This window comes from Fistularia commersonii, chromosome 4 (assembly GCF_037954325.1).
Source record: "Fistularia commersonii isolate RoL2024-O1a breed Wild chromosome 4, RoL_Fcom_v1.0, whole genome shotgun sequence".
NCBI lineage: Eukaryota > Metazoa > Chordata > Actinopteri > Syngnathiformes > Fistulariidae > Fistularia > Fistularia commersonii.
The window spans coordinates 17,628,635-17,648,328 of record NC_141287.1 but is presented as its reverse complement, the minus strand read 5'-3'; the positions used below and the strand labels follow the sequence as shown (position 1 = coordinate 17,648,328).

The 19,694-nt window shown below is 41.1% G+C and overlaps 2 protein-coding genes across 3 annotated transcripts in view; one reads left to right on the top strand and one right to left on the bottom strand.

Moving 5' to 3' along the window:
* osbpl6 (oxysterol binding protein-like 6) overlaps window positions 1-13,729 on the top strand; it is a 34,354-nt gene extending 20,625 nt beyond the window's left edge. The window contains exons 9-22 of one of the 2 annotated variants that reach the window (XM_086145691.1): window positions 764-932; window positions 1,234-1,364; window positions 3,643-3,750; window positions 4,136-4,267; window positions 5,087-5,174; window positions 5,824-6,077; window positions 6,593-6,730; window positions 7,689-7,752; window positions 7,950-8,028; window positions 8,483-8,627; window positions 8,695-8,839; window positions 8,969-9,095; window positions 9,300-9,422; window positions 10,908-13,729. In XM_086145691.1, coding sequence (XP_086001817.1) covers window positions 764-932; window positions 1,234-1,364; window positions 3,643-3,750; window positions 4,136-4,267; window positions 5,087-5,174; window positions 5,824-6,077; window positions 6,593-6,730; window positions 7,689-7,752; window positions 7,950-8,028; window positions 8,483-8,627; window positions 8,695-8,839; window positions 8,969-9,095; window positions 9,300-9,422; window positions 10,908-11,019 — 1,815 coding nt within the window. In that variant the 3' untranslated portion in view covers window positions 11,020-13,729. The remainder of the gene's footprint in view (window positions 1-763; window positions 933-1,233; window positions 1,365-3,642; window positions 3,751-4,135; window positions 4,268-5,086; window positions 5,175-5,823; window positions 6,078-6,592; window positions 6,731-7,688; window positions 7,753-7,949; window positions 8,029-8,482; window positions 8,628-8,694; window positions 8,840-8,968; window positions 9,096-9,299; window positions 9,423-10,907) is intronic. The other variant, XM_086145690.1, reaches the window with a different exon arrangement.
* A 1,296-nt stretch (window positions 13,730-15,025) lies between these two features.
* Window positions 15,026-19,646, bottom strand: prkra (protein kinase, interferon-inducible double stranded RNA dependent activator). The gene is made up of 9 exons (XM_086145694.1): window positions 19,512-19,646; window positions 18,811-18,986; window positions 18,589-18,670; window positions 16,837-16,915; window positions 16,511-16,628; window positions 16,344-16,438; window positions 16,075-16,237; window positions 15,332-15,482; window positions 15,026-15,225 (listed from the first exon to the last, which is right to left on the bottom strand). Exons 1-9 carry the CDS (start codon window positions 19,553-19,555, stop codon window positions 15,195-15,197), a joined length of 939 nt encoding a protein of 312 aa, XP_086001820.1. The 5' UTR covers window positions 19,556-19,646; the 3' UTR covers window positions 15,026-15,194.
* Between the last annotated feature and the right edge of the window lie 48 nt (window positions 19,647-19,694).

The following is a 19,694-nucleotide window of genomic DNA, read 5'->3' as shown; positions in this document are numbered from 1 at the left end:
AAAGACTTAGTGGCATTAATCATGATCGGAAGCTGTAGGTTGGCACAGTTCAACTTCAAATGTGCAGTATCACTGATGTGGTCCTCTGTTCAGTGAGACATACAGTTGGGGTAACCCATGCTGTAAACTTACAGCGCTTGCAGTGAGGACATTTCTCATATATGTATTTTGTCTCTCTACCAATGCACTTTCAGACTTCCTTTATCAGCATTTTCCTGTTGACTACAAATGATTTTAATTAAAATACCTAGGTTTATAAATCTATTAACTTCTGCTTTCATACATAGCATTTTTCCCACTTTTATTCCCGGCTTTGGCTGCAACACCCATGTCACTTTTTATCCATTTATGCCTGTATTATTGAGTTACATTACTCATTTTTGTTGAGTATGTTGGTTTATTTGTGCTCTGTGATTGGGAACTCTAAACTTGCTTAGCAATTCAGACCATCAAGATCCTCCGCAACTAATCCTGAAGGCAAACCTCAAGGTTGAATGGTGATAGGTTTCCAAATCTATTTCATCTCCAGTTGCTTTTGACTCAATTGCGTCTGATTTCTTCAATTTACACAAAGAAAAAGTATATCAGCCATAGGTGCAGGTGAAAAACAGGTAATTGGTTTTCATATACTTTATAAGACGGGCCTGAGGAAATAAATTAGATCCTCGATGATATATTTTTCACTGTGGTACTTGGTCTGCTTAGTTGTCAGACAACACTGCCATTGTGGTGATTGACAGCGATCCTCATCATCTATATCCAGGTACCCCTCTCTGCCAGCATGTCCCCTGTCCGCCTCCATTCCTCCAACCCCAACCTTTGTGCCGAGCTGGTTGACTTTCAGCCCCCTGTCTCACGGCTTACGGACAGCATGGAGTATGCGAGTGACTACATTAAATTGCAGGAGGAATTCTGCACCATCGCACAGAAAGGTAGGCAGGCAGCTTATAAAGGTAATTGGAACAGAGGGATCCAGATGTTTTTCCACTAGGTACATGCAACTTATGTAATGACTTTTTAAACACTGAGAATGAACAGGTTTAAGTTATGATACAGTGATTTTACAACTTGCAATGGTTATCAGTTAAGACTTTGGAAAGGTACCACGGATTGATGTCTTAAGATAGAAATTTTTCATTCAATTCATTTGGATTAAGCCACAGCAATTGTAGAAAAAACTGTGACATTGCAGCGGGAATGATCATTACATCTTTTGGTCTTATCTCTGTGAAGTTCACTCTCTGCTGAAGTCAGCCTTCAACACAGTGGCCATAGAAAAAGAGAAGATTAAGCAGATTCTGTCAGACCAGGAACAGCCAGACCAGTCATCCCAGATCAACTCTCTCAGGAAGTCTCTGTCACAGGTAATGAGCTGTCTACAACCATCACCCACGGTGCCTGTTTCCCTCTAGTCGCATGAGGGTTACTTTAACTGAACAGCCTGGCGGACACGTTTTACCACTTTATATTCAAAATGTTGAAAATGGTGCTGTTCTCATACACAGTTAACAGATAATTAGTTCAATAATTTGAGCGTCGTATGCCCATTTTGTAATTGTCATTTTGTACGATAAATTCATGATGCCGGGGCAGTCAGATGAAACACAAAAGCTGCAGTTTATTCCAAGCCATCACCGGGACCACAAAAATGACGGGGGTTGATGAGCACAGTGGCAAATGATTCACAAAAAGTCAAATAATCTCTTCCCTTACTAATTGGCAAGAGAAAGAAGGGTTCCATGCTCTTCATTAATTCTGCTCCTCAGGCCTGCCTCTCCACCCCAGTGACTTACTGTAATTGCACTTTTCCTTTGCTAACATTTGATATCAGACTAGTGAAATATTGCTGCTGCTTTATCTGTGCTTTGTTTTTAATTGGATACCCAGGCGGCCGTGTTGTCATGGGCATTTGGTCAGTTTTTTGTTTTTTGTTTTTTGTTTTTTTTTAAAGCCTCATGAGGTGTTGATGGCTAGCAGTCATGGTGACCAACAGTTAATTCAATCCATACATAGAAAAACGATCAGGTTTTATTAATTTTCCGATTTGTTTACTTTCAGGGCAGAATATTGCTTATATTATTGAGACTTGTAAATGCATTGCCATGTATTGCATTATTTTTCAGTCAGTGAAAATAAGATTCCCAAAAATATATTTTTTCTAATAAGACAGAGGTGTTTTTAAGTTGCCTTAAAACTTTTCTTCCAAATGAAGCTCTGAAGAACTAAGACTGACCAGCAAGGATATAAAGATGGCACACCACTGACCAATAAAATGTATTAGCTGGAATTAATAATATCATTGTAAATGTGTAAATGTTCTCAGCTGAATATGCCCTGACATCACAACTTTACTTGGTTAGGTTTCCACAAAACATACATGCACATTTTCACCTAAAACAGTGAGAACTGAAGCAGTGACACGAGAATTTAACAAACCAGCACATCTTGTCCAAGCATGGCTGCAATGGATGAGAGCAACTAGAAGTGGATGACATCTAAAACATAATCAGTGTATTGCTGGGAGTTTACTGGGTAAATCTATATTTTCTGCATCGTATAGCATTCTCTGAAGCAACAGTATTAGTTAAAAGCCAAGAAAAGAAAGCCTTGCTACAATAGATTAGTAACAGTCAGAAAATATTATGACACCATTTTTTAAAATGACGTTTTCCCTCCTACTCTGTAACCTACATTCTTATGGCAAAATCTATCGTCTTTGTAAATATTCTTCCTCCAGAATGATCTTTTCTTCTAATCCCTTTGTTTTAGTTTTGCACCTTGACACCTTTTTTAAGTCTCATTAGTTCCACTGCATTATTTTTATATTCTGAAATAGCTCTGAATTGTGGAATGCACTACACCACCTTCCTGGTCAACACTAGTGATTACATTATATTACATTACAGTCATTTGGCAGACACTTTTATCCAAAGTAACTTGAAAAAAGTGCAATTTAGTCACCGAAGATCCGAAGTATTAGTTATCAGAAGTCAGAAGTGACCACTCAACCAAATAGCCATCTCAGAACCATAAACACACATACATTCATTTCATTGTTTTTTTTTTCCCAGGGGGTTGGGGGCTAAGTGCGATTAGTAAGGTAGTTCTTGGTGAAGCGGTATGTTTTCAGCATAATTTCAGCAGCGATAAGCCGGCAAACATATTGCAGACACAATAAGAAGCAATGAATTTGATATTTGCCTCTGGTACACGCTTGAAGAAAAACCTAAACAATTAAAAAATATAAGGGAGTCAGGAAACCACTTTAGTAATTCTGCTCTGTTTACATGCAGAAAATGTAAATAAAATAAAAGCAATGATACAGCATACCAGTGTCATATTGACCTCTAGATTTTTAAACAGAACACTAAAAATAAATGTGTCTTGATGTCTGCCCCAGCCAATTCTGAGATGGTAAGATTTATCAAATTGTATTAAAATAGTCACATCTGCCCATAGCTGAATGTCTATAGGCCATTAGCAGAACCATTTGTTTACCTATCATTGAATAAATAAGAATAGATTTATTGTGTCATAGGATTGAAGAACCCATTCTTTTCCCAAAATAAATAATTCACAAGTTTATTCAAAGATATGAAAATGCAATCAGAAAACAATTGTCTTATAAAATTTGTTTTCCAGGCCCTGTCCCAAAACGCAGAGCTTCGAACCCGACTGAATCGCATCCACTCTGAATCTGTTCTATCTGAACAAGTTGTCAGTGTGAACATCATCTCCACGCCTGATGAGGTAGGTTGCCACGTCACTGACACTGCCAATATCTGATTCCTATATTGATCAAATATCACGATCCAAGGCTGGTCAGGTAGCTGTTGTATTTGCTCGCTCAATTTGTCAATAGTCTTATCGATTTATGTCCTGAATGACTGATGGGTTTTCCTGTAGACTCAGGCAGGAAGTTTAAATGATCACTATTCAATGCAGAACTGGACATTGAGTTAAATGCAAAAATGATTAATTAGAAACGCATGGGAGTTTGTCCTTTGGCAAGGATACACAAGCTGCAAAATGAGATTGGTCTTGTCTCCTTATATTATTTGGTCTTTCTTAAATCAGTCATCATAGCCAGGACCAGGAACCAGGCAAGTGAGCTTGCATGGTTTTTTTTCTACAGGCCGTGGAACAGATGGGGATCCCCCTGACGCAGCAAGCCTCTAATGAGAGCCGGCTCTCTATGTCGGAGTCCGTTTCAGAATTCTTTGATGCCCAGGAAGTGCTTATATCGGCCAGCTCATCAGAGAACGAGGTATAATGGGGTTTATGGCATTGGCTGTGTCTGAGAAAGGACAGTCGTTGGGTTCGTGAGGAGGGTGTTAAACTTGCTATGCTGCAGGGAAGCCAGATGAAAGGACACGCTGCAAGGGTTATGTGTGGAGCTGGAATTAGTCAGCAAATAATGAGTGCAGTGTTAGAGGTTAAGATAGCGGAAACTGTAACAGAAACTCAATCAAAGTCAGCACCACAGAGGAATTCTTTCACAATCAGCCCTGAAGCCAAATAACTCATTTGGGTACAGTTTTCTATGAAAAATTATCATAGAAAAATATGGGTTTGTAGCTACTACCTTTGTTAAAAACGCTTCTTCAGTTAATCACTTGAAAAATCAAGCCATTTTTTTTGTACCTTTGCCACTTTAAACACCTGTAGAGTGCCAGCTCAAAATATATGTTGCCTCTGAGGAGCCATTACTGATTAGTGCTCCAACAGCTTTCATTGAGTCATTTGAAAGATTACCCACTGAGGAAATTCATCATCCTGTAATTTTGAAATCGCATTCTCACCGAAGTAACCTGTTTGGTCAGACCATAATCAGTAGTATGAGATTGTAATGGACACTATTACAGTAATATGCCCACGTCATTGGCCTCATTGTAGCTTCTATATATAAGGTATGAAAATGCTGCAGTGTCTGGTCTTATTATTACCGCAGTGGGGTTGATAGCGTGCTGTGGTTGGTTAGCCACCAGCAAACTACAGAATGTGTGTTGCTAACCGCCTGCTGCTCAATTACTTTGTGTCGTACTCGACTAGACTGACTCACTATCGGTACTGGTTCTCCTCACAGGGCTCAGACGATGAGTCATATGTCAGCGACGTGAGCGATAACATTTCTGAGGACAATGCCAGCGTGACCGATAATGTTTCCAGACAAAGTAGGTCCAACTCCACACAACCAAAAAAAATTACAATCTTCCTTACATTCACACACGAATACACTCTGCTGTGGTAATGTTGAACGCATTTATCACTGTGGCTGAGGCAATTGACTTTGCAGGGTTGCTCTGTGCCAAGAGCTTTTTGAAAGCTGTCTGTGTAACAAGGGATGGGATCTCCCTCCTCCATCTCTGTCACATCCCACACACTGTTAAATAGTAGCTCACCAAATCAAAATACACAAATCTGGAAAACGGCCACAGCTGGTTTTATTCTCTCAAGGAGATTAAAACATGTAGGCATTGCATGAATAGCATACCAAGTCAAATAAATGTATGAATAAATAAACCATTACATGGCATCCAAAAGAATTGCCCACATTTTTGTGGGGGTGGTGCAAGACTGATTTTTTGGGCTGTGTTGACGCAGATGCCCTTATCACCCAGGGCAGTGATGATGCTGTCAACTTGAGATCCAGTTTGATAGAGGATACACCCATTCTTCTACTTTATTTCAATTAAACAATATGCACGTGCAAAATACAAAACTAAATCATTGCGTTGTAGCCATTTAATTCAGACCAGCAGCCCTATCATAAAACTCTTTTTCCCCTTCACATTTTTATGATTTAATATATCCTGTTCCCAGTTGCCAACGGCGACTTTGCAGGCTGCGCCTTCCGCAACGGGCGCCGAAACTGCCTGCCGGCACCCTGCCCCGACACCAGCAACATCAACCTCTGGAACATCTTACGAAACAACATCGGCAAGGATTTGTCCAAGGTTTCCATGCCGGTGGAGCTCAACGAACCTCTTAACACACTGCAGCGCATGTGTGAAGAGATGGAGTACAGTGAGCTGCTGGACAAGGCAGCGGAGACCGAGGATCCCTTTGAACGCATGGTAAAAAAGCCCCTTGCCTCCTAGTCAGAAAGCCAAACACTGATGAGGGAGATAATAAAGTTTGTTTGGCTTGAACCATATGTACCCACTGTTTTCTAGTCAATTGGCCCATTTGTCACTCACTGTCACCAGGAGGGTGGACAAAAGTCCTACACTATGATTGGTCAAAATCCTCATCTTTTGTTTTTTGTTCCTCTACATTGGATTTGAAGGGGTTGCCGTAGTCTGCTACTTGACTGTTGTGCGGATGTGCACAACCGTGAGATGGCAATTCTAGTTGACCATGCATCAAATCAGTGTTTATATGCGGGGTGACTTTGCCGACGTCAATAGCCTCATTCAGAGATGCACGTTAGCACAATGCTGTAATGCAGTATTCGACCTTGGATCTTCCTAATCTGTCCTCTGTCCACTTTGGAGGGCTCAATTCCGACTAATGTCTGGCTTATTCATGACGAAGCCTGATAAGAGTGACCCTGTTGTTAACGTCGGCTGCGTCATTTCAACTATGACAGGTTCTCGTCGCTGCTTTCGCTGTGTCGGGGTACTCGTCCACCTACTACAGAGCAGGAAGTAAGCCATTCAACCCGCTACTCGGCGAGACGTATGAATGTATCCGAGAAGACAAGGGCTTCTGTTTCTTCTCTGAACAGGTTCGTTTTTTCCTTTTCAAGATGTATTATCAAGCAATATCTGACACCATGTTTTCACATGTCAGTAACATAATGTTCTTTCAATATTTTGGCATCAAGCCTGCTCTTGGGCCCCCCATGTCTCACCTTATATGGTCCTAATCAGCAGAGGGGTATCTCCAGTTGCCATGAAGACTTGAATTTTCAGAGGCTTTTTTAGAGCTGTAAGGACTTCAGGTCTTGAAAGCTGAGTCCACTGGAAACTGCCATTATAATGCAAACAAAATGCTTATTTTATTTTGGTTTAACCTGTTTGAAGGAAGTGTTTCTGGTTGAACGAAGTGATTCCTTGTGCTTCCAGTTTGAAGCAGCTCTTTATCACTAGGCCTTATTCCCCCCCCAAAAATCCCACTCATCTGAGCTTTCCCTGACTATAGCTTTGTGATACACTAAACCAGGACTGTTTGTTTTTGATACTTCTTACTTTCCTTTCGGCTGTTCCCTTCAGGAGTTGACACAGCGAATCATCTGCTTCCATCTAACCCTCTCCTCCGCATCCTCTTCTGTCACTCCGACTAACTTCATATCCTCTTTCACCCCATCCACAAATCTCATCTTTGGTCTTCCTCCAGGCCCCCGTCTGTTTTTCATTTTATTTATTTTAATTCTTAAGTCTTTAATCTCAAATTATTCTGTTTTCTGTATGGGAGAAGTCACATTTCAAGAGTTACTGTTCTTATAATCTACTGTTTTTTCCTGACTAAAGAGCAGATATTAACACCTTTTCACTCAAACGATCAAAATAGGTGTTGTCATTTCCTGCTCTTTAGCTTTTAAATTAACCAGAAAACAGCTTCAGTTGTACGATAACCATTCTGTACCTCTTACTTCTGTCGTCTGTCTGGTGAATGAAAATCTCTATATGAAGTGTAATCGCGACAAAAAAACAGCTGTCAGACTGTTTGATCTCTTATCAAAGGTGAGCCACCACCCCCCTGTCTCCGCCTGCCACTGTGAGTCAAAGAACTTCACCTTCTGGCAAGGTAGGTAACAAGCCTAATTTTAAAGGGATTTTTTTTTTCCACACGGGGGGCTTCAGCTCTGCGGAGGAACCAGCTTGTCGCATTCGGCCTCTTTAATATTCATCTGACATTGTAGATGATGAAATGGACTTCTTATCTGAGAATAAACGAAGCAATTTCATTGATTCACCACGTTGCCGGTTTTCTTTTTTTTTCAGATGTTCGATGGAAAAACAAGTTTTGGGGAAAATCAATGGAGATCTTACCAATCGGCACGGTGAATCTGATGATTCCAAGGTAACTCTCATCTTAACACCAAGTCCTAGGCAGATTTAATTCCTTGCATTAAAAGCTGAGCAACATTTAAATTATTATCACTGCATGTTTAAACATCTAGCTGTGATATGCTAATCATTATTTTAATATTCACAAGAAATTGTGATTAATTATTTTAAGATTAAGTGAAAAATGCTCAAAAACTGAGCAAATTGTTACCTAAAATTCAACATTTTTAAAAAACAAACAGTGACGCAGGAGACAATTAGAAACATTATATTATTCCTATATTAGCAATATGGCAGAGAGACACTTAGATCATGTATATTCTGAATCTATCAGGTTTTTTTATCGGACAAATATCACAATCGATATTGAATTGCAGTCAGTACTAGAAAGATTAAGAAGAAAGATTGCTGTCATCCAGACTAGTGTCTGTTCGATCAGCCAGTAAGTTGTCATTGTGTCGTCGTAGGTTTGGCGATCACTACGAATGGAACAAAGTCACCACCTGTGTGCACAACATCCTCAGTGGGCGGCGGTGGATTGAACACTACGGGGAAATCACTATCAGAAACACAAAGAGCAGCGCTTGCCTCTGCAAACTTACTTTTGTCAAGGTAGAAAACACAGCAGCTACAGTCAGGACTGAATCAGAAAGAGTAATTTTTTAAATTTGACCTTCAGGGAAACTACTGGAGCTCCAATGTGAACGAGGTTCAAGGATTTGTAATGGACCAAGAGGGGAAAGTGATCCACAGGCTTTTCGGAAAGTGGCACGAAGGCCTGTACTGTGGTGTCCGACCGTCTGCCAAATGCATCTGGAGACCAGGTGGGCCCAGATCACCCAATCACAGACTGCCGTTCAAAGATAGTATCGGGAACCAGTGGAGGAATCAAGGTCTAAAACAAGCACAAATAAAATGTCTTAACCATTTCTCTTTTTTTGGATTTGATCTAGGCTCCATGCCCACTGACTACGAGCTGTACTATGGATTCACCAGGTTCGCCATAGAGCTGAATGAGCTTTGTCCCGAATTGAAAGACGTCCTACCACGGACTGACGCTCGATTCAGGCCTGACCAGAGGTAGAGCGTCAGAGCATCATCCTCCATCACCAGAGCCCCTGACACTTAACTCCTCCTTAAACTTTTTTTTTTTTAATCCCACAAGTAATAATCAAAAGGTTTAGCTGAATAAGTTAATTTTTAATTTTTTTTTGTATTTTGTGTTGTCTTCCCTGGCTTGAAAGCCAGATTTGTGTGCTTACCGGGAATTATTATTTCACACAGACACCTGGAAGAAGGGAACCTGGAGATGGCGGCCTCAGAGAAGCAGCGTATTGAAGACCTGCAGAGAACCCGAAGGAAGTGGAACGAGGAAAACGACATCAAACAGGAGCCTCGCTTCTTCAAGTAAGCCATGAAACTAGACAGAAGCTGATAATACAGTAATACATTTTCCACAGATTTATGAAATGGGTTCTCTGACTCCTGTGAATATAAATTGGAAGGGAAAGATCAATCATTATTTGATCTGGAAAAGTCATCAAAAACTAAAAGTGACCTGACAGCCATGCACACCCTCATATTCACATGCAACTGGAGTTTGTTTAACAAAGGTTCATCTTCTTACCTTTCAAATATAAGATTTCAGTATTTAGAACTGTTGACAGTTGTTGAGAATTTGTAACTAATGAATATAAGATTCTTAATCCTGATAAATTTCTGCAAAAAAGAATTCCTTTAACACATGTAGCTATTTCTTTGCTTGATTTGTTTGGTAATTTAGCTTTTTTTGTGCTAATTTAGTATCAACAGTAAGCAATGCTTTGCTAAATTTAAGGTTTTACAGTTTTAAATAATGGCAGACTAATCATTTTCTTAGCATTTTAATTTGATTAGAACTGTGAGACGTGTTCTTAAAATTATCACTATGGTCAGCAGAAGCAGTGGTGCAACAGCTCTTATTTAATGACGCATTAACATTTAAAAATAAACGCATGTGTAAACATGATCCTGTAGTTTAGATGTTCAATATACACTGATAATGTTTGTGGAAAAATAATAGCCGCGCTGACTGCAGGACGATATGGAATATTCTGCTTATAACCCCCCCGGGAAATCCTTTGACCGGACTGCTGCCAAGACTGTGCAGACAGAGCCAGTGATGCAGGCTTTCATGAATATAAACACTGCTGATGTCATGTATGAAAAATGACGATGTCACCTGAAAAAGTGACAGGGTGGTCAAGAAGCTGGTCTCATTTCTGCTTTCAGTGTGCGGGGCTTTTAGATTTTACCTCATGCCTTCAATGAAAGGAATACCACCCTTCAATGTGATGCTCCATATTTGTGGCCTGAATGTTTTATGCATAGTTGTTAAGCACCATAGGGTACATTTAATTGTGTGACTGTATATTATAAATAAGGCTAAAGCCAGTAATAAACCACTTTAAACACGGTTGACGGCAGGAATACAGCAGAAGATCTAATTTCTGTGTGAATTTGATGCTGACCGACGGCTGGTTACATAATCATCATACCAGCGCCTCCAAACCTCATTTATGCTTCAATCATGTGCTTCTGCCATCAGTCAGCTACCAAGCGTGACTTCACAGGACCCTTCACTGAAATATACTGTGACGATGTCAACCTTAGGGTTAAGAAAAAAATGATCTTCCTTCGGGCTGGAATCTACATCACAAACATACTGGAGGGCTTTATATATCTAACAGTGTATACAATCAAAACCCCTGCCCCCGAGTTGTGTTCATGATTGAAGTATATGTGATGTGTGGTTCTTGGTATTTTGATCCGTCAACCCGGTCTAGGCTCCCATCAGCCCTTTCGTCGGCTCGCGAACCGGCAGGCTGACGGGCTACTTGTGTTTGCTTACAGGAAAGTGGTGGACGCCAATCACAGGGAGCGCTGGGTCTCCAACAACATGTACTGGGAGCTCCGCAAAAACCCCGGCTTCATCAACATGGACTCTACAGTCAGCCTGTGGTAGCACACGGATCAGTCTCAGTTGTGTATTCCGACACAGACGAGACTGTAACCTATGCACAAGACAACAAGAAAACATCCACGTGCATGGATATGAAGCAACTAGAGTGCTGAGAGGAGGCTCTTTGCCCGACAACCTGCTCCGGGCTCTGCGGAAACGCCACCCGTTCTGCCAACCACGGACAACCATCTAAGATCACCTTCATCGCGCTTGTTGACGCTGGGTTGTCGGGGACACAATCGCAACACTCATGTAGATCTTTCCTCAGCTCCTTTAAATTTTGAGTATGTCCTTGCCTTAAAAAAAGAAGTTAAAAAAAAAGACCCATACAAGTCACACGATTTTAGCGCATTTTAGTTGGTTTGTGACAGCTGTTAATGGAGTAGACCTTTTAATGACTTACAGTTACATGCATGTTTAGACAGCAGCTTTCACTGGCATAAAGCCATATTTACTATATCATCAATGGTGTAGAAAAAATAGGTATTTTTATAAAGTATGTTGAAATTAATGACTTTATTAACAGAATATTAAGTGAATTGGCAGATTTTTATTTATTTTTGCCGTTTAATATGGTTGACTTTCTGATAGCGACGCTTTCTCGGGAAACAGCTCATCACAGATTGTCAAAGTTTCAAACCTGTACGTTGGTTTGAATATCAGACAAATCTACCCTCCTGCTCTCCGACCTGCAGGTTCTGTCCGGACAGAACTTTAACACCCATGTCCCTCAGTTTCATTGAAGTAGACTAAAAAAAAAAAAAAAAAACCCAACCCCCCCCCCCCCACCCCCCTCCTCATCAGGTCACTCCTGACCCCTTCCCGCTCCCCCGCCTGTCTAATTTTAACATGTAACTGACCACCCGTGGCACAGAAATACTTGCAGAAATGTTCTCCATACAGCCAACTCAACCCCTCAGACAGAAAGGAGCGAACAGGAGAGGAAAATGAACGCCATTTCTAACACCAACTGTTTACTGAGAGAATCAACTTCTATCAAACTAGATAAGGTTGGTGAGGTGCCTAATGACATTAGGCTGTATATATCAGTTATTGTCAAACTGATATACTGTCATAGGTTTGTGTGTTTCTTTGACAATCAGATTACATACAGTTGTATAAAAATCATTAAAATATTGACATTAAAGAAGTGTAAAAAAATAAATAAATAAATACCTAAAATCAGCAAAAATTAGAATAATGAACATGGAAATATCACACGATTTTAGGGAACCAAAAATAATATATTTAAAGTAATGCCATTTCAGATTTCTTTTATAAGTGCTGGCTTATGAATATCCAACATTAATTGTCCTCCATTCTTGCCTGCTTTCCATCAGGTTAAAAAATCACTAAGTACCATATCAACCTCTCCTGTTTTCATTGACTTCACTGCTTGATGTATTAAACCTAAGAGAATGGAGAAAAACATAGTGGCTTATCATTTGGGTTGTTCTAACCAGGTCATATAGTGGAATTTAGTCGATTAATGACCTTGATTACTAATTAGTCAAAGGAAACACAGCCACCTTTTCTTAGTGTTAATTGATTAAAAACGATAAAATGTGTTAATTAGACCGGGATTCATGAGCCCTCCTGGCAGCTGCACTGGTGAAAGAACAGGGCCACCTGCAGGCCGTCTGCTGGAAGATCGGTTTCAAATGTGAAGTAGCTTTTAAAACATGTTGGTCATGTCAAGAGAAGACCAAGCATTTAAACCTGGCGTGGGTTCTGATTCCCAAGATAGCGGCTGCTACCAGCTTCTGCAAAGCATCATGACTTTTTTGAAGTTCGTCGATTTAACGCAAAGCTTTCTTGTTTTAACCTGTTTCCTTCTTGTGTTGCAAAGCAAGAACATGTAACACGCGATCAAATCATTATCCACATCATTAAGAGCACATTTAACCCCCACAAACCTGGCTTGACCTCTGCAGGGTGGAGACCCTGACGGAGAAAAAGAGTTGGGAATCTCGTGAAACGAATCAATCCGGCGCGCACCGTTCACCTGGTACTGCAGATTCCAAACCAAAAAGTTATTACTGCAGTGCTTTGCATTCATTTTAATTTTCCTTGACGAGCATCAGATACACTTGCTGTGCCTTAATGCATTAATTAATGCTTCACAAACACACTCCAGAAGAGAATCCCTTTGCCAAGAAGGTTTGCCATTGATAAAGCTGAAGGAACAGTTGATTTGATAGTAAAAATGCGTTTTTGGTGATATAAGTTGTTCTGCACTGCTCCACCACCCCGACATGTAACCCAACCTCCGGGGTGAACACTGTAAATACATCGCGTTTAGAAAACGGGGGGAGGGGGGGTTCTTTGACGTCAGCAGACAGTTTTAACAAACCTGAACTAGAGCTTCGTGTGCGGGATTAGAGGACCACTTCCCTCCTGCTTTATTACGTAACAGTAGTTAAAGACCCTCCTAGAGAACCTCCACTGTTCTACCTGCATGTCTAGACACTATAGGCTGCCAATGAATGTTGCAGATGCCTTACAGGAAAAAAAAAAAGTTTCACTTTCCCAATTGGACTAGTGTCATTTTTCTGGCACATATCAAATCACACGTGTCAGTTTAGTTTCTTTCAGATCCATTTCCCGATGGGTACCTTCTAAAGTGCAATTTTAAACAACAAACATATCTTTCCATGAACACTGTACACTGCTGCTACATAGTGCTTGTTCTAATAAAACTGGAACTCGGTTGAGAGTGAGTGTTGTTTGTGTCCAGGGCTATAAACCTCTTTCTGATACGGTTCCAATACGAGACACCGAACCTCCGACTCACCCCTGTAAATGTTGGAAGTGCAAATGGGCAGGTTCACACACAAACACACGCTTATATCAATTCCGTATGGAATTGTTTTAATTTATAAAGTCGTGATTTTTTTATTGTTGGGCAAATCAGATCTAATGGTTTTGTTAGTATTTTTTGAATCTTTTTACAGTTTTAACTCAATTTATTGCTTGTAGTTGGGGGAAGGGAGCATTTCTTGCTAGTGTTTTTTCTGCAGTAATAACCAAGTAATGTGTGACAAAATGAATAACACTTAATTATTAATCATGACTTTGCTAAGGAAAAAGGTTAATGAAAGGCAGTTATTTCCCTCAGATTTGTCATCAGTGACCACATCCTTCAGAGAACATTTTAAATAACCAGAGGTGGATGACTTCTTTTAAAGAAAGAAAAGAAAAGTAGGAACCAATGCAGAAGCTTTAAGTCAATTACTTTTAATCAAGCTCTTACTAAATACTGCCAGAATTTAGGTATGGTTGTTTTGAGGCCTCTTGAATTACAACAGATTGTGTGACATTTTCTTAAAACATTGTTTGAATTTGCACAAAGAGACTTCTCAAATGTTTTTGAAACACCGGCAGAAACCAAGGCTCTTATGGAGATTATTCCGTGTTTTGCTTTTATTTTTCTGGATTTGAACAAATGCTGCAGATACTATTTACCATCGCAATTGAAAATGATAAGGTGTAAAATGCCAGTCAGGAAAATAACAGTAACACAGTTGGTCTATGACAGGGGTGGGCAATTATTTTGGCTGGCGGGCAACATTTCTTATTTAATTTTTATGTGCAGGCCAACTAGGTGAACAAAATGAAAATTGGAATTTAAATATTTCAATTTTTTGGCATTTTATTTAATTTTAAAATCACAAATGATCATATAAATGAACAACACATTATTTCGTATGTAATTATCCAAAAAAACCAAAAAACAAAAATAAGTTTCTAAATTCAATAATGATTTTCTTGTTGAAAATATTGTACTTGTTAAAAGATCTGCGGAGATCTGTCATACAGTCACACGACAGATTAAGGATATAATATGCAAATGTGCTCTTGCTATAAATCAAAACTCAACCATCGCTCTCACTCCAAACAAACTTCAAAAATTAAAAAAAAAAAAAAAAAAAATCAGTCAGATGAGGTAAGATGGAACCTACAAGTGCATGCCCCTGAAAATTAAAAACAGGCAGGCTGCTTCATAAAATTACTGCATTACCTCTTTTATTAGGTACATGTACACATATTTAAATAAGCAGGATAACTCAAGTACAGCATGATAAGTTTGTAATTTACAGGTACTTGTCTCACCAATGCCTTTGTAGAATCATGTGATTGTTCAATGTTTCTTCTCCTTTTGGTCTCGGCTGTTCCCTTCAGGAGTCGCCGCATCGAATCATCTGCGGTCTGCGATTGACACACACGATTTTAAAAATATAATTTCGCCTTACATTCTCTACAGTGCAGTCCCGGCTATGTGTGACAAAGCAGCTGTTTACTGGGTTGTAGTTACTTGCTGATCATGATCTTGATGTACTGAAGGGCGCTGTGCGCGGCATCATTGTGCGCGTTGCTACAGGAGATCCCCGTCCCGTGGCACACGGTGACTGGGACCGTGGACAGTTCTGCCAAACACTGGTACTGGCCGTTCACCGTCAGCTCATCTGTCAGGCACAGACAACAAAGAACGACGTGAATTCAATTGTCACGTTGCCTCTCTGAACTCAGCTGGATGTAGATGGAGCAATGAAATCCATTTTGGCTTTAGATCTTCACAGTTTTTAGAGCAAACTGGTGAAGTTCTCAGGTCAAGTTATTACTATTTTATTATGTCAACCTGAGATTGAAAGATGACGAGACAGCTCTGTACGGCAATGCTTCGACTCTTTCTAATTTTTATTAAAAGCAAGATCAGAAAAGGTGGTTTCCTTGCATTTATGACATGCAGCATATTTTATTTTTCATTGAAAATGAAAACAGTTGTTCAATCAATGGGGGCAGACAGATAGACTCGCCCTCAGTGTCTTGAAAAATTAACTATCAAGTGTTTATTTTAGGTTCAGTCATACATTTGGGAGGAAGCTTCAACCCTGCCTTCCTGAAAAACCCCAGGAGCCTTTTATGAACTAAAATCACTCAGCTTACCTCTCAGTGTGAGGCTTGTTAGGGTTCCCAACAGTTCAGACATTCGTGGGACCGTGGGCACAGATGTAATGAAACGGGGGAAGAAAAATCACAGCTGATGAGCAAACGTACCGATGTCAAAGTAAGTGACCTCGAAGCCTTGTTCGTTGGAGAGTTCAAGCATCAGCTGAATGTAGTCTATGTTGGGAATACTCAGCGGGGTTCTCCTCAGCAGCGATATCTTCTCAGATGAAGAATTCCTCAGGTTCTCATACCGCACACTCAGTTTAGGGGTCTGAAGAAAATAGAAGGAAACACGGTGAATATCCATTTTTTTAGCCATAAATATAGCACCTGCCTTCTGAAGGTCACACGGAAGAAGGATGTGATATGTAACGTACCCATGTGATTTCAGAGCAGCCCGACAGACTTTGAAGCTTTGCCACCATTTTCTCTGCAGCTGCCTGTTTTGCTGTTTTTTTGGAGTTTCCTACAGCTGGTTTGACAGGGAGTACAATATAATTTTTTTTTTTTTTTTGTTATGTAAACGCAGCATGAGTATCCGTACCCTTCTCAGAGAGGGATTCCACTCTGCAGATCATGGTGAACTCTCTCAAGTGCGGTGGCCCAGTCTCCGTCACGACCACGTACTCAGGAAGACGCCAGCCCCTCTGCAGTGCCAGCTCCTGTAGCCAGAGGTCAAATAAAACATTTCGCCGTCTTACCCCACAGTCATTTCTCCTCTTAGCTCTAAAAACAGGACATCCTGCGTTTACTAGTGACGACTGTCCATCCCCCCATCACACTGTGCAAACCTTACATCTCCTACAGGACCAACCATAACATCACACCCACACACGCAAAAAGAAAGGACAAAAGACATATTGCACATACCTGCAGTATCCCCACGCAGTTGGGCTGTGGGTTTGCCTCTGCAACAACACCATTATTCTCAGACTTTGCAGGAGCATTCCTGTTGGAATGACATCAGAGTGGTCACGACAGCTGCATAACCTCAGCTCCCACTGCAGGCGACCAGGAGAGGAGCCCCCGATGCATCACTGCATCACTGCAACACTGCAGAGCTGCCCGCACAAAAATAGATATAATCCAAAATAAAGCTAATATTTTGACATTGATATACCCTTGCAAATGGACAATCAACCACAAGGCCAACATCAGACCAAGATGCGCTGCCTTAGGAATCCCGTGGTGCAACGCACAGTGCCAGTACCTAGTCCGGCATCAGGTGAGACGGAGGAGGATCCAGGCCCGGAGACACCCCACAGTGCCCAGAGCCTCCACGCACTACCAGCGACACCCCAAAGCAGACCATCAGAACATCGATGGATTTTGTGGCCCGCTGCTAACAAGGAGTGTGAATGGTGATGATTTGATGAAGATGTTGTTTCAGCCCTGGAAGTAACAGCAAAAAGTAGCGTGGACCAGAGGCTGAAGACAATGAACACGTTTATTACAAGCATAGTATCAGACAGGTTTGGCATCAAAGAACAGCAAGCCAGGGAGCCGGCACCAATTCCGAACCGGCATGAGAAAAAGATCTCTCAACTCAGGCAAAAGCTGAGGACACTGAGGAGCCAGTTCAGGAAGGCGAGTGACGACGAGTAGGAAGCCTTAAGAGAACTGAGGGCTGTGGTAAGCGAGAAGCTACTCGCCACCCGGCCCGACGGAGGGTGAGTAGCTTCTCATCGGTTGGAACGGTTGCAATGCCCGCTGCAAGCCTATTGAGGTGGGCTGCAGGGGCTTTGGAGGCAGATCCCTACATCATGCCCTTGGACTCCTAGGAATTTGCGGACTACAGAGGCGAAGAGCCATCAAGAACATCTTGGAAGCAGCTGAGAAGGCTTCACGGTGGCTCTGGTTGTAAAAGGGGGGGAAGCGTGGCGTAGCGCGCTACCTGGACACAAGTTGGGGGACTGATCAATCCCGGCTGGGTCACCCGAGTTTGGGTGTACGGCGAAGACCCGAAACACCCAGTGATCTCGGGAGAGTCGCTGAAGATGTGTCCAGGTTGCACCACTAGCTGATATTATTAAAATCTTCCATGCATTCATTGATTTTAACCAGGATCCTGCAATCAGTGTGAAATACGAGTATATTTATATGTACTCACAAATATAAGTAAAAATATGAAGAAGTTTAAGTCATTCATTCATTAGCTATACCTCTTATTGTGCACTCAGGGCAGTTTAGGGTCTCCAATGAACCTACTGCATGTTTTTAAACAGTGGGAGGGAAAACCTCATGAAGGAAAACCCTCACAGTCACAGAGGGAAAATGCACACCCCACAGAGAAAACCTGTCTGTATTGAACCGAGGACCTTCTTGCCAAAAGATGGAAGCGCTTAAAAACAAAACAAAAAAAAAAAGCCTCCTATTTTTTCTGTTATTGTTCAAATAATAGCGCGGACTCGCACAGCAATGTCAAAATAACGGCATACGGGACGTTTTATATTGAGGTTTCTCAATTTCATCACATATGTTAACGATTATATCACCATTAATGAATACAACTGTATCCAAATCTACTGGAATCAACAGTTAAATTTTACGCCACCTCAGATTTGAATGACAGAGATGGTGGTTTTTCCACACCTTTCACCTGACCTCTTTGGATCTACTCACAGCGTCTTGGCGTCTACTTGCAGAACGTTCAGGGCTGCTTCTGCAGCCTCCTGTTTGGCAGCTCTTTTAGTGGAGCCTTGACCTGAAAGAGAGAAGACATTTTTGAGTTTTTCGAAACACTTGAGGAATAAGAAGACGAGAGCTGGAATGCCCCTTTGCTGCGATTTGATCTCTTCATAAATGTGTTACTACAAGGACAGAAATCGGAGCGGGGAAACTCACCGGTGCAGCTGATGTCTCCGACCATCACTCTGAAGACAAAGCTGGGCAGGTGAGCCTCGCCCTCGGCCCTCTCCAACACAAACTCTGGGATTTTTCCAATCTTTGTGCTGTACTCGTGCAGGATTTGAATGGGCGTCTTCCCCATGGGCACCCTCAGAGCCTCCTCTTGATTCACACTATGGAAATCAAAATGTCAGGGAAGTAACAAAGAAGTTCAGAAAGGTTAGCTCAGACCTGCCCAGGAGAAACTGCAATTTGAACCTTCTCTCAAAAATAGATTTGTGGATAAACTCTTGAAACTGTAATAACTTTGAGAGTTATATCATGTCTATATCGTCTTCACCGAATAAAAACCTTCATAATAGACTGAACTTCATAATTGTAAAAATCCAATTCCAACTTCAATGCACATCTATTAATAACTGTGGCAAAATATGTTTACCCCATGAAACACAAAACACTGCTTCGTAAAGGATTTATGTTTACCAGCCACTCAGCTGGGACATATTAGTGTCATTGTTTTAACTCAAAATAATGTTATTTCTCTCTAAAGGGAAATTCAGTAGTAACACCGACATGGGAAGTATGCAGGTATTACGCCGTCAAATAAAAAAATACAATACAATTGAAACAACACGACCAAGTTACAACCGATGTGAAATGTAACAATAATGATTCTAATTATTTTATTAGAAACTGACCAGGGTTCTTCGGGATTTATCCCTGGATATCCCTCCTGAGACATGTTTTCGCGAAGCCAATGAAACAAATTACGCTACCATGTCTGATAAAATTCCTTAGTGGCGGCGAAAAGAATGACGTCATGTCAACATCCGGGTCAGCGGCGCCGTCGTTGACGTCACGTATCCGCGGTCAAGTGATTA